The sequence below is a fragment of the Cavia porcellus genome, unplaced genomic scaffold, assembly GCF_034190915.1.
Source record: "Cavia porcellus strain 051 isolate PalLab524CR breed Dunkin Hartley unplaced genomic scaffold, mCavPor4.1 scaffold_8, whole genome shotgun sequence".
NCBI lineage: Eukaryota > Metazoa > Chordata > Mammalia > Rodentia > Caviidae > Cavia > Cavia porcellus.
The window spans coordinates 38,205,855-38,220,770 of NW_026947491.1; the positions used below are offsets into that span (position 1 = coordinate 38,205,855).

The window sequence follows — 14,916 nt, forward strand, 5'->3', positions numbered from 1 at the left end:
AACACATGAGACCCGAATCTTTGCAGCCCCCCCACTCCACGGTGCTCCCAGAGTAAAATGACAGCCCTGGCAAATGCCAGGGAGGGCACCCCGTCTGTCTTCTGGAGGGTGTGCATCACTTCGGGTGGGGGTGAGGAGTGGAAGAAATACATGATATATAATTACTCATTGAGAAATTTTTTTCACTTAAGGTGAATCCTGTTCTTAGTAACCTTCTAGAACAGATAAAATAAGGTGATTTTGGGTGTTACTGCAGTACAACAAATGAGAAAAAACTGAAATATATTCCAAATTGTGGGGAAGATGCAATGTGATCTGAGGGTGAAAGTAGTTGCAGCTTTCAAGTTTCAGAAATTATACGAACTCCTGCTCATGTTTCCTGACCCACAAAGCTTTCTGAATTTCATGCTTCCCGAATTTAAATTTAAAATAAATATTATGATTTGCTTCCTGCATTTAAAAATGTCACCTAAAGATATTTACTATGTCTACATATTAAATGGTCAGTTTTAAGCGACTCCAAAGTGCCATGTGAGAATAATAATGTCCTTGGGTGTCACAATTCTAACCTTTCATTATAATTAAAACCATATCAAGTCAGACATAGTACTAATCAAGTTTCTATCACCAGAGATTTAGGTACTTACTGGGAACAGGACAATGGGCACAGTTAAAGTTACTGCCACCAGGACTGCCAGACGGACCATGAGAAGAAGAGTGTCAAACGTGTACACGTTGCTGTAAGCATGAAGTAATTCATCTTCAACTTCTCCTACAAGGGGGAAGAAGAGAACGAGTCCATCTACCTGATGTTGCTACCTCAGCTCTAGTTATGACACAGGACCGTGAGCGACTCAGTGAGAGACCAGAAGCTTGTTCTTGTTTCTGAACTATCAGCTATGTGAACTTTATTCAAATGAACAAACTTGTGGGAGCTAACAGAAAACTGCTAAAGCACTTCTTGGGGTCACATGTATCATAATAAATCAACCTCTTCATGCAATTCTCAAAACACATTAGAGAAACTCTAGGACTAATTATGCCTACCACTTTTGAAAGATTAACACTTATGACTTTATTTACAACACTGAAATACACACTCTTGGGCTTTTTTAAGATTAGTTTGTCTCATGGAACTCTATACAGTAAATAACATGCATGATGAGTAGTATCATTTCTACCAGACTCTCCCACAGAATATTGCTCAAAGATTAAATTCTCCTTGAAAACAGATTCATTCAGATACAAATGCCAGGGAGCTATTTATGGAATCTGATGCAGTTTAATGTCCTACTGTTCTTCCCAAGGTCCGACAAAAAGGGATAAAAATACATTTTGTGCTATTGACCCCAACTTTCATTAACTGCAATCAACAATGAGTTTATGCCCAATCTAAAGCAATTGCCTTGTTAAAAGTCAAATATTAGTCAAATAGAAAACAAATCTATGCAAAGGATGGCCTACTATGATATCGTTTTCTCCCCGGCTCATCACTAATTAATTTATCAAGTCAATAAGAAAATCCAGAAGTTATGGAGACATATACAAAACTATATTGATACACTGGCTATTGTGAACATATGCTATCAGGTTTATATTTGATTTCATGACATTTATCTGTAGGGTCACGATTTATGGAAGAAATAACAGCGATGATATTCCTTTTGGGCACTATTAAAATTTCAAAGCGAAAATGTTTAATATGTTTAATACATAATCAAATATGGTCACAGTCAGCTTCTGTTGTTGTTTTTTGGTTGATTTTTCTTCATTTTGGTAGAATATTTTCAGATCGAAGGAAATCCTGCCATATCCTTCTCTTTCTTAGGAAACCATTCCCTGTACCAGAATAGAATATATGAGCCTGAAAGTTTACCTAATGTCCCAAGCTGCCTGAATGGACTTGACTGGTAAAAAGAAGCAAGTTCAAATTTAAGAATATTGTTAACTTTCTGCCACTTCCTTGGCAGTTATTTCCTCAAAAGTGCTTTACCAAATGCAACTGTATTTATTCTCATTGCTTCTAGCCTGAAATTGACCGCACAGTCTAGCCAAAGAAATAGTGTCTATGTCTGAAGGGAAATAACTTAATGAGAGATTTTAAAATAAAACATATGTGAATTCATAGTAACCTATTACCTAAGCAGGTAGGGTTCATTTTCTAGATCAAATGACAAAGCTAAGATAACATGTTGATGGGGTATGTGTCATCTACAGATTATGCAGCTTATAGAAGTAAAAGTCCTACCAAGATTCGCACAAAGTAAATGACTCTGACAGTACCTACCATAGAATGTTAGATAACCAAAAAGGGCAGCAAGCAGGTACATGACAAGCATCCCTGTGATGGAAATATTTGACACTGTTTGCATCTTCTTCCTGGACCGACTGAAAGTAAAAAGAATATTGATTTTAATTTTTTAAACATATGAAAGTATGACTTTTTAAACAAAAAATATTGAAAGGATATGTCTGTTGCTAATTATGAAATCACATTTCTAGTGCATAAACATCTGATTTCAGTTTGTCACAAAGAGCTAAAGAGAGTTTGTTTTTCATTTTTCTTAAACATTTGACTCATTTAATTTTGGAAACAATCATTTCCCTAGAAAAAGAATTGCCTATTTCATGTCAATAAACAAGCCTACCTATGAATAATTAATATCACTGACATAAGGATCAAACTGGTTCCTAATGTGAAAAGCTTTTGAATTTCACAGTGAAATGAGGTTTCTGAGAACAAGAAAACACTAGAACCAGCAAAGCCCTATTGCTAAGGGTTCAGGCCACTAGAAAGCTTGAGATCTTTACCTGGACAAATTCTGGAACCCACTCTACAGGGTACCTCCTACCCAATGAGCTTCTGGAGTACATGCGATATGTGATTTTTCAAAGTAAATCAAAAACATTAAAATGATTGAAAGTGTTCCAAATATTTTATGAGGTAAATTTAGAATTTACAGGGAGAGGTACTGCTAATGTCTGGGTGAAAAACCCTTGAGAATAGTTATATGAGGGCATAACTTAAGGAAAGCAGCTAGGGTGAGCTCATACCCACTGAGGCCCCATGGAGATGTCAACAACCTGAACAAAAAAAGAATATGAATGAATCATAGACCACCAGCTGGGAAAAGCAAGATTTGCTAGCCGATGTCTCCATTGTACAGATAAGGCAATAAAGACCAGATATGGCACATCTCTTACAGTTGTATGCCTTTTAGATGAGGGTTCGAAACTGACCATATGTGTTTCTAATGGCTTAATAAGGCCACTCTAACCGTAACTGTTGGTCATCTAGGGTTCTGTCCTTTCTAATCCAGGGGACATTGATTCTTCCCACCCAAATTCATATTTAAATTCCTTACACCTGTCAATCATTACAAATACAATGGCTCCTCTTCCACCTCCCCTGACCCCTCCCCTGACCCATATGGCAGAGGGAGAAGAGACAGGATGCAGATAAGGTAACGCAGTGTGTGCGCTGAGTCATACCTCGCTGGTTAAAGTACATTGCTGCTGAATGGTTGTAATACAAACTTTCTCTGAAGAGAAAGCTCTAAACCGTGCTTCCTTGTAAAGCGTCTTTGAATATATGAGCATATTTTCAAAGTGAATTAGGATGCTAAAATGATGGGTGCCTTACTCTTTAAGTTCACTGTAGATGGGAAGGACCTCGGGGTGGCAAACAAAAGCAAATACTAGGATAGGAATTGCATAGGCCGTCTGTAAAACAAAGATAACACCAATGTTTAGCATTCCAACACAGATGGTGATCTTAGACCACCTCAGTTTATGAAAGAAAAACCCAGAGGTCACATTTCTGAGCTCATGAGAAACCAAGTCTTCTAACTTACCCGGGAGTTGAATACAAAGTATTTTGGTTGACACTTGTCGTCATTTCGGGCTTCAAACTCTACTCCACTGCCGTGAAGCGAGCCCTTGGCCTGGTTTTCATCCAGCCCTGCGGGACTGCGGTGGGTATAATCCATCATGAAGTTCACACCAGTACTATCGGAGTTGTTGGGCAGTGTTATCACGTGTATTGGAAGTGTGTTGTTGAATGTCAGATTTCCAGCATTATGATCCAGAATAGGCAGAGGACAAGGTATTTGAAATTTCTTGTAAATCACCTGGATCCAATCATTTAAGAGAAAAAAAACCCAAGTTTTTGAGGAAAAATAATAGATAAATTCTGTATATGTGTCTTATGAGATGAGGGTGAAGGAACTCAGTCAAACATTGTTTTTAAACTAATGGGCTATGGAGATAGCCTCCATCCTGTGTTCTAAGACAGAAGCTGGAGCTACGGGTGCGAGCACTGCCCACAGGACCGGGCGGGAATCAGTGGAGCCAAACTTTATAGGAGTCCACTACAAGACGTTATGACCTCCTGAAACAAAGATGGTCGTTTTCCTCGCTATATTTCATGTCTTATTTCTTCAAGCTAATGATTACATGGGACATCAAAATTTCTTCTTTACACTTTTAGGGAAATGCTTTATAAATTTGGCATTCATGATATTCTAAGAAAATTCTTTTTTTTCATAGTGGTAGAATTTTTTAACTCCACTGAGGTTGCCCTCTCTTCCTGGGCTAAATATGGAAGAAAAAAAAATGACTAATTCATGTGAATATGGGAGCAGCCTACTGAGGTCTCTCTTGTCTTTCATGTCTTTCTTTACCTTTCTAAATACTGGATTATTGTAATGGCCCTTTGTCCAAATATTCACAAGGCCTGGAACATAGCCTTGACATCCTAACTTCACTATTTTTAAATTCATGATTGCTCTTTTCTCATTCCAAATTGAAACACAATAAAGTTGCCTGTCATCCAAGAACAAAAACAAGGACACTAATTCAGGCACTCCAAGCATCTAATGCTCACCAAGCTACAAGAACTGTGTCAACAAATCACTTACCACACTGACAAAAAACACCATACAGGTAAGAGAAAATCCACTGGTATACCCAAGGTAACCTAGAAGTAAGGAAAAAAATTCTGAAAGGTGCATATGACATTTACAAACAGCTTATTAAAATAAGCATGAATAGAAAATGAAATGAAAACATTTTCATTCACAGAATGACTTTACCTAAATTTTTAAGAAGAGAAAGTGGAAGAATAATTCCCAAAGACACAAATATGATGAGGTAGTTGCCGTTGAGGTACCATTCCCTAGGAGAGGAAAGAAGATGAGGATGTTAGGACCAGAAAAGATCAAACAGTCACTTGATGTCAAAAAGAAGAGATCAGAAGACATACCCAGAATTTTCTTCAAGTCTCATGAATGCTCTGAGTACTTCAGGTAGTTCATATTTAATGATAAAGAGGTAGCTTGACATTGCTAAAATGGAAAATGTGGCAGCTTAGTGGTTGCAAGTTGTAAAGAAGTCATTACACTTGGAATGTGCATTCTGCTTGGTAAGATGAACATCTACTCTTGCAAACAGGAAAAAAAGTCACGCATTTGGCACTGCTTCTATGGTCTTTTCAAGATTACTCATCCAACCCTCTAGTTTTACATGCAGATTGCAGCTAGGGTGTCAGTTAATTTTGTACTAAATCAGCTCTCAGATTTTGAGTGGAGCTGCAGTTTCAGCATTTTAGCTCATTATTAGGTGTGCCTGTTTTAGTGTGTATGGGCAATGGTCTGGCAACAAGAGGCACGGGCTAAAGAGAGAGGGAAGATTGCAAGGTGAAGCAGAGTAGATGCACTATCACTCTGGCTTTCCTCGGGGCCTCCGTGGTTTCTCTGAGAAGTGCAAAAGATCTCAGACTACTGATTTTTAAACTGGAACCCTCCTGGATCATTAATGAATACAGGAAATGATAGTTTCTCCCCTTTTTCGTCAACAAGGGTTTTTGGTTTTTTCCTCTATGCTCCAATCTATCTAGCCAAATACCAGGTTGCACGAAGAAGCAAAACTTTATGAAGATCCTAGTAAGTGATACATGGAAGGATCAGACCTGTTCTAAAAACCTGGTGATGTCTATAAACCTTTTTCCATGAAAAACAAATATGTATGTATATGTATATGTAATGTATAATATTACAACTCTGTCTATATTTAAAAGATTTTATGCTACCTCCATTCCCCAGCTCCATTCATTCAGTGAATTATAATATCAATTTGTTAATGAGGCATGGTAAAACGTTTTCACTAAAAATAAAAGTGACAAATTTTACATGAAAGTTTGAGGAGTGTGCTGCATCTATCCTTCTATAAATTTATGCTAATAGGCATTTAAAATAGATACTTAAGTTCTGGAGGTATAGCTTAGTAGCAGAGTGTGTCTGTCAGGTAAAAGATAATGGTTTCAATCCCCAGCACCACAAAAAATGAAAGAAACAAAATAACTAGATATCTAAATTAGAAATTGAGCAATTAAGAGTTTTAAAATTTTCCTTAACTTCAAACAAAATAATAGTGATAATAACTCCTTTTATTGTTTAGTTGTGCACAGCATTACTTCACTTGATCATTTGAAAAGGTCTATCAGATGTCAAGGTTTATGTTATCCTTGATACCCTCAGCTGATTTATGTTAGTATGAAATGACTTCTGTAATACCTGACACATCTTCTGTACACATTGTTTAGTTAATCTTTACAAAGACCGTAGCTGGATCTGGATCTTGCAGAGCATAAAGAGGAAGTATTTCTGATTAATGGGCTCAGTGAAATACTATTCAATTTTAGAACTATTATTGCTGACTTTCTGTGATGTCACCGCTGTTAATGTGTTTGTTCTTTGAAAATTCTGAACGATCCAGATCTTTTGGGTAATGTCAGCATTATTTTGCTAATGCTAAAACATACATACTGAACGTTAATTTTTTAGGGAATTGAAAAACTAGGGGTTCTAAATATGGAGCTGCTATACCAATAAATAGAAGTGGTTTCTTTTATGCCAAGTATTTACTAGTCATATGAAATAACCGAAGTGAGAGCATTTTCTGGTTGGTATTATTAAATTGCACCTCATATCCGTAAAGTCACACTCATTCATAGCTTTATGCAAAGCCCACTTTATAGTTTATTCCTATTTTAGAAGAATAATAATGGCAATGCTTTGACCTACCAGTACTGGCCGATGGCATACAGCTTGTATTCAGGGCAAAATATGCTTATGCCTGCTATTTCAGTTATCAAACAAATATGAAGCAATTCTATGAATTTAGACCTTGGTAAGTCTGAAAACTTTGAACTAAATATAAAGTAGTCTGGTGGGATTTAAGAGGTTTAGAGGCTTCTGGGAAAAACCCAGTAACAACCCCAGGGTTACTGCCAAAATCTGTCAGAGTCATAACATATAACTCATGAAGACATAGCAGTTGGCTAGCATGCATTCGGCCCTGAATTTGATCTCCAGCACCTAAATAAATAGATAAATAAATAAATGCAAAAACATAGAGCTCAGTGATAGAATATTCCTAGCATGTGTGAGGACCTGGTTCATCAAAAAAGCCTAGCACACACCAAAAACAAACAAACAAACAAAAAAAAAAAGTCAAATCTGATTTGATTTCATTTATCTGATAATGAATTATGCATTGCCAGACATAGGGAAAGTTGGATAATGGTTACTAAAGGAAATGCTGCACTCCAGAAATCATACATAATTCTATGAGTTTACCAAACGAGCTGCCTCTTTCCAACATTTCCATTACTTTTTTATTGAATAAAATGTGTAATAGTAAAAATCATAAATGATCCCATTTGTTCTTCAGGAAAAATAAGTATAGCACATATTTGTAATAGAAAACTTGAAAGACGTTAAAAAGAATAGCATGCAAATACATTCAAGGTATACTGTTAGTTTTAAAAAGCTTCAAGTCAAAGTGCCAGGTGAACTAATTTTAACAATACTAATACATTTGTGAAGTTTGGCATAAATGGAAACCTGGAGCAATGTTTCCTAGAGTGACTCACATAAACTTGCCTTGGTAATTTATCTATTCATATAATGTTCTAGTTATTCACAATTAGCATGCATTTGCTTTTCAATTATACAAATACCTATTTAAAAATAATCAGAGAGTTCTAGAGACGTGGATATCCAAGATCCAAGACGTGGAGAACCAGGTCCTCAACCCTTATTACATGCTATGTGTCATCTCATTTCATCTTCACGGTGACATTGTAGAACTCTCATTTTCATAGATAGAAAAATCAGACTCAAGGTCACAGATAATGATGGAAACAGACTCAAAGTCAGGCAAAACAAATTCCAGAAAGCAAGACTCCAAAGCCGTATTCTTTCCTCAAGGGGCTTAAAATAACTTTTTTAAAAAAAGTAATATACATACAAACAAGGCCAAGAGAGATGCAGCCAGCAAGATACCTCATGTATGGGTTCAGACACCTTATGAGGGTCAGAGACACAACTGAACTCATATGAAGCTGGTGGGCATCATCTAGAAAATTCTAAAAATACATATATGTAGCCTCTGCTCTGGAAATTCTAATTTACCAGGAATTGTAAGAATCTGTAAAACCAATAAATCTTTGGTCTATCCTGCTTCTTATATCTAGCAGATATTTGCTTGTGACATACTCTAGAGACCCTCTTAAGTGGAAAGGCTCAGTGCAGGAACTTTGAGCCCCAGTCTTTGGCCACGCCTTCCCCTCGCCCATCACCAACACCATTTACTTTTCCATTGTGTTACATAACTTAGTGACACACCTGAAACACCAACTGTTCTGACAGTAACAGAAACAAGCATCACTGTTTTCACTTTTAAAAGCAATCATTAATGCCATAATAGCATTAGAAATCAAGGAAGGGAAGATTTTAACTTACTTTCAATTTAGAGAGTTTTATACATTATCACATTCCTAGATATTGCTATTTTCCATTAAAGAATGACAACGAATCTACGAAATTTTACTTCTGAAACTTAAAAGCAATAAAGCAGTTATTGCCATAGAGGTTTTTGCTGATTGACTATTCTCTAGAAAGTTTGCAGGACCACTGAAAGCTAGATACTCTTACCGCCAATGTTCTGCATTGTAATGGAAATAAAAGCTCCAATTTTTCCAGGCCATCCAAATGCCTTCTCTCCTAATTTTTCATAAATTAATGACCCTATAATGAAAGAGAAAATAATTTTAGAGATATGTTTAATGGCTAAAATACTTCCATCATATAACGCTACACTTGCATTTCAAACACATAAGTAACTTTAAAAATAAATTATAAACCTAAAAGATGCAGCTTCAAAAACCAATAAGCAGTAGATTAATATGTTCTCCAGGCAGAAAGCAATGAGTTCATTCATTATAGCTGCACATAGCAAGTTAAAACACTCATTTGAATCATCCACCTAAAGTCTCTTCTTTTTTATTTGGCTTGAACTGGAGTGAGTTGACTTTCACTCCTGCGGCTCACTTGTCCAGATAACTAAAAACCTTATGAGGCAAACTATGTTTCTGAAGTCATGTGAAACTGAATAAATCATCCTCAGATGAAGTGATACACTGAAATATTCCTGTATTAAGAGTCAAAATAGAATGTCTCGGGCTTATCAGGTAACATACCTCCTTCCTTGGCTGTCTTTAGTAAAAGGTGAACTGAATAGAGTGATAATATTGCCACAGCAAGCAGCAAAATTCTGTAGAGTAGAAAATAAAATTTTGATAAGATATAAGACATCATAGTATTAGAGTTATAATAAGGAACCACATTGATCGTGTGGGGATTTAGGGGGAAACTGAGGGATCCTTTTCAGAATGTCAAACCTCCCCTCTGATTCTATATTTCACATGTTTATTGCCTATGGTTCCTAACATTTTTTAGGGTTACACAATTATAGAATCTGTTTTATAACTTAAATTTTAAGTGTATGGCAAGAAAATCAAACACTACAGCTACTGAACTCAGCCTATGGGTCCTGTACATGTACACTGCATTTGCATTAAGATTTGGAATTGAAGTGCTGTTTAAAAACCTAACTAAACCTTAATCTAGAATCTGAGAAGTCTAGAACCAGAATGTATAGCATCAGCTCCATTTCTACTAATCCTACAATAGAAAAGAAAGTCACTTTGTCCACAGAGGACCAGAGAACTGCATGTGTGATAAAGTAGAAAAAGTCAGCAGGGAAATCTCTTTCTTTCTTTTTTTAGTATTCAGAAAGAATAATTTCTAATGTCAGGACTTTCAAAATATCCATATGCATGCATTATCTATGTATATACTCATCAATATTTCTTTATAAACCAAGAATTAGAACACAAAACCAAGAAGTAGAGTGAAAAACCGAGTTAGAGAACAATTACATTGCAAAATCAGGAATTAGAGTGCAAAATAAGATAGAAGCATCTATATAATAATTGGAAGGACAATATCAAGGCTTACTTGAAATTCTTTTTAAAAAAATTATTTTGTGTGATGAGAACACACTAAACATCTTCCCCACAACTGATCTAATACTTTGGTAATTTTCTATGCAATCAATGCTGTAGATGCAAATTTAGACTATGAATTATATATTTTATAACTACTATAGCTGTATTGTGCTCTGTCTAGGAACTATGTCTGCCAGAACTCTCTCATCAATTATTTATTCATGTATTTTTATATATGCCTTATAAACTTACCTGTTTTTTTTTTTTGTTTTTTTTTTTTGTCTTTTTCCTTTTTATCGGTACCGGGGATCGAACTCACGACTGCCTGCTTGCAAGGCAGGCGCTTATGCCGCTGAGCTAAACCCCCAGCCCCAAACTTACCTGTTTTTAAAAAACATGTAACTCTGATTACATAATTTTGTTCCTTGGAAAAACAGTAAATGTTCCCTGTATTCTAAACGTGTAGTTTCTCTGACAGAAAATAGTAAAAGAGAAACCAATCAAATACTGTGTTACTTGCTGTGAATTAAAGGAAATAGCTGAATCAATTATGTGCTATTTGACCATGCAAAATACACTGTATTGTGTTTAGTGATTTAATTGCTTTGGCCAAATTAATCTGCTAAATGTTTATAGGCCCAAAATGAGCCCTTACTTGAAAAATGCAATATTCTCTTCCAATAATTATGATCTACGATTCTAGGATTGTGGGAAGAGCTTCCTGTTTATATTCATCAGATGTCTATGTTAACTTCATGATCAATTCTAATATTATGTATATTTAATAAGGAGAAAGAAGTCTTTGTTTGGGAGGCACTAAATACTGAAGAAGCATACAAATATATTAACGCATTTCTAGCTATTAAAATTCAGATATTCAAAAACTAATTTATTTCAAACATGACTTATAAAAGTAAAGTTGCTATAAAATCCACTCAGTTAAATAATACCATATATACAAGAGTTCACTCAAAGCACTAATGCAAGATAAATACTTACAGTTGGGATTCTCAGCCCTCAAATATTTATATGGTTATCTAATCATATGTGATGTTTCAGAACACAAATAGCATACACTTAGCATATAAATGTTCCATTCTTAAACATTTATTTAACAGTCTAGCATTGTGTTTGGAACCAGGATCTATGTTCCTATTGACACCTAACATTAGGCTTTATTCTTATGAAGAATTCCACTATTTCCATATGTCTCAGACAATACTGGGCTGTGCATGATGCACACACATCTCTGTAGCTGATACAATACCCATCTGTGTCAGCTACATGAGGCTTCTGCATTTAAGGCAGCATTTGACCAAATGTACTGAAAACTCATAGATTTAGAATTAAGTTTCAGTCACTCAGAAAGTATATCCTGTGCCAAACACAATGCAAGGTTTTGCGGGGGGAATCATGTGGCAAAACATAGACAATGTTTGCTGGGCTTATACTAGCAAGGAAGACGGCCAAAGCATCAGAAAAATGCATGAGAATACTAAAACAGTGGTGAGTGCATCAGAGATTTGCCCCAGTCATAGAAGTCAGAGAAGGCAGCACGGAGTAGAGGCTGAGCCAGGCTGGGAAGAGTTAAGTAGATAAAGAAGAAAAGAGAGCTCCAAGATGATACGCAAAGCCCAGTGGCTAGAGGGAATTTGGTACCTTTTTGGGATGGAAAGATGGCCAGTGTGCCCACTATGTCTTGTCTCCAGGAGCACACAGAATGGGCCCAGGGCATGCAGGCCACTCAGGTATGACTACAGATGGAGTATTTTCCCCAAGAGTATTTAAAAATCAGACTTGCATGTAGGGAATATTTTTTGACTAACAACCCTAAATTATTTTAAGAATCTGTTGAACAATGAGATCCTTTGTAGAATAATTTCTGTGAACTTGCAGGGCTGCTCCAGCATTTTGGGTAGTTGCACATACAAAGCCATTGTTAGAGACAGTTGGGTGAAGAAGCATCATTATGAGACTGTTTTATTAGACTGCTATAGCTATTCCTCAGCTCCCTGTTTTATCTAAAGGGAGGAAGGTTTGCTAATACTTTCTCAAATTCTTCCTGGTCATAGCTTGCTCTTCAGACTACCAATTGAAAGAGCATCACGTTATATACACATGGACTTAATCTTCAAATGTAGATATGTGTTCACTTACATAAAAAGTATGATTCCAGTGTTGGCCATAGCATAGGATAAGCCCAAAATTCCACTGCCCATGATGGCATTACTCAAGTTGAATGAAGACATTCCAAAAGAAGTGGTTCCAGGATGCTTGAAAAACAGGGACACGTTATAAGTGAACACTTGCCAAAAGACCAGTCATTTCTTGGTTTATTCTTCTTCTCATGTTACCTCTCCTGAATGAGATTACAGTCCAAAAAGTGAAAAGGCTAAGATAAAGTCATAGCAAGGAAAAGTCATTACTCACCTTTAATAAAACCATGTATTTTTCAATGGAATGTAGCGTTTAATCTCAGCATAGACCTCCATAAAAACACACGCAAAAAAATACAGGAGGGAGCAATCAAAAGAAGGCCAAACATGTATGACTGCAGGCTACATTTGAGTTAGAATGATTTCTCAAAAAGAAAAAAACAAATAAATTTCATAAATGATTTATGCAGCCATATGGCGAACAGGAAAAACAAGCCCTGATTCCAGTAAGGGCCTGAATAAACAGAGAATGTGCTGATCAAGGCTTGGAAAATTTCAGTCATACTGTTTTCCCACAGAGACACAGGTACATCCGGCACCCTCAGTCCCGCCCACTGCCCGACAACAGAGGTTCACTTACATGTTCATCATCATAACTGGCCGGCTTCTTTCCCCCCAGAAACCCATTTGTCAGGAACTTCTGGCTTTCAGCATCTTCATTAGCAAATTGACTGAACACACACAGAAAAGGAAAATTAGAGGGTCAAAGCATCTAAATAAACGTTCTAAATTATATTTGTTTTAGGGGACTAAGTAGCTCAAGTTAAGAGAAAAAAAAAAGCCACCTCAAGTGATTTTTCTTCTTCTTCACATTAGTGTTGCTTTCAGACAAAAAACTGAGCTCCATTTATAAATAAACTTTGGGAGGTAAGGAGAATGTTACAAAGGAAAAATATTTTCAGCTGAAAAATTGTGTATGCCACATTACTTTGTCTCTAAAGAAACAATACAAAAAAGTGATTAAATTGGAACATATTTTGTGTGAAAGGGTACAGGCTCATGATTCTGAGTTTTCTACGTTACTATCATGCCATCATCAATTTTTATTAATTTAACAAGTATTTGTTAAATATGTGATCCTCATCCCATTTCATGCCCAAAATATTTCTAGGCAAGGAATATTTACGTAGTTTCTCAAAAGTTGAAGCAACTATGGCTAACATAGTGAAGGAATAAGCCCCCAGCTGCCAGACTCCAAGTCCATGGTCTTCTACGCATGACAGAGTTCCAAGGAGGGCTGGACTGCTATTTCCTCTTCTCTGGCTCTATCTGCTTATATATATTTCTTAAAGAATAACAGTTCATTTGTAGCTTTGTTACATTTGGGGTGTGTGTGTGTGTGTGTGTGTGTGTGTGTGCGTGCGTGTGTGTGTGTGTTTAATTACCCTGAAAATATACATGGTAAGGATGGGGCTTTAAAATGTCACTATCCATACAACACTATGATTAGTGTCTCCTTGGGGATGGGCTAGAAGATGCATAAATTGGTCCCAATACTTCCTCCTTGTCCTGTTGTTCATGTAGTTACATGTGAGGAGCTTGAAGGCTGTGGACTAAAGGTCAGTCACATTTCCAAAAGGCTTGACAAATGAGGCCAACAAACAACACTGCACTTTTATCCATCAACATATTCACCTTTGTATAATAGCAGCCTTTTTGCTGCTATTACAGAAAATGTTCCACTGTGGATGTTTCTTTAAGTACTTTATAATTAAATGACTTGCAATTTTTAGGATATCTTTTGCATTGAAGAGAAAGATAAAACAAAGAGCATTCTCTGAAAAAAATAACCATTGGAAATAAAGTGGGAAAGAATTATTAAAGAAAATCTGCATAAATTATCTTTCATATAGAAGCTAATCCTGAAAACAAACTGGTGAGGAAGAGGGAGGGTAAGGTTAATCTTTGAGATTAGACAGCAATACAAGGTGTAGATAGAAAAAGCAGGCAAAAGCCACAAAGTTTGATGTGCTGTTCTGGAACTCGAGGAGTCAATAGCTCTGCATGTACAAGAGCGTTTCCTAGCATTCTCCTCGTTTCTCAGAGGAAACATAATGCCCTTACTTGCTGACTTCTTCCATTTCCACACTTCTCCCCCCACATTTTGTATTTCACTTTAATAGTCTGTGGTTAATATACTTGTTATGTGAGGACTGGTACATAACGTTCAGAATTGAAAACTGAGACAACTGGATATAATGGGACTAAGGACTATAAAAACAGACATGTTACTTAGAAAAGGAATTTAAATTCAGGAATGGCCAACATCCTACTTTTCACTGTAATCAATAAACTAAAAGTTTTGCTTGTTGAGTGATTTTTAAAATTTTGAATTTGGAAGTAAACTGA

General features: G+C 36.3%; 1 protein-coding gene across 3 annotated transcripts in view; it reads right to left on the bottom strand.

The window, feature by feature from the left end:
• Positions 1–14,916, bottom strand: part of Slc38a4 (solute carrier family 38 member 4) — a 62,909-nt gene that overhangs the window by 9,875 nt on the left and 38,118 nt on the right. For all 3 annotated transcript variants that reach the window (XM_023567652.2, XM_003475850.4, XM_013159353.2), the window contains exons 3-13: positions 13,148–13,238; positions 12,509–12,624; positions 9,542–9,615; positions 8,997–9,089; positions 5,264–5,345; positions 5,094–5,176; positions 4,920–4,978; positions 3,855–4,130; positions 3,644–3,723; positions 2,288–2,388; positions 648–772 (exon numbers count right to left, since the gene is read on the bottom strand). In XM_023567652.2, the coding sequence (XP_023423420.1) occupies positions 648–772; positions 2,288–2,388; positions 3,644–3,723; positions 3,855–4,130; positions 4,920–4,978; positions 5,094–5,176; positions 5,264–5,345; positions 8,997–9,089; positions 9,542–9,615; positions 12,509–12,624; positions 13,148–13,238 (1,180 nt within the window). The remainder of the gene's footprint in view (positions 1–647; positions 773–2,287; positions 2,389–3,643; positions 3,724–3,854; positions 4,131–4,919; positions 4,979–5,093; positions 5,177–5,263; positions 5,346–8,996; positions 9,090–9,541; positions 9,616–12,508; positions 12,625–13,147; positions 13,239–14,916) is intronic.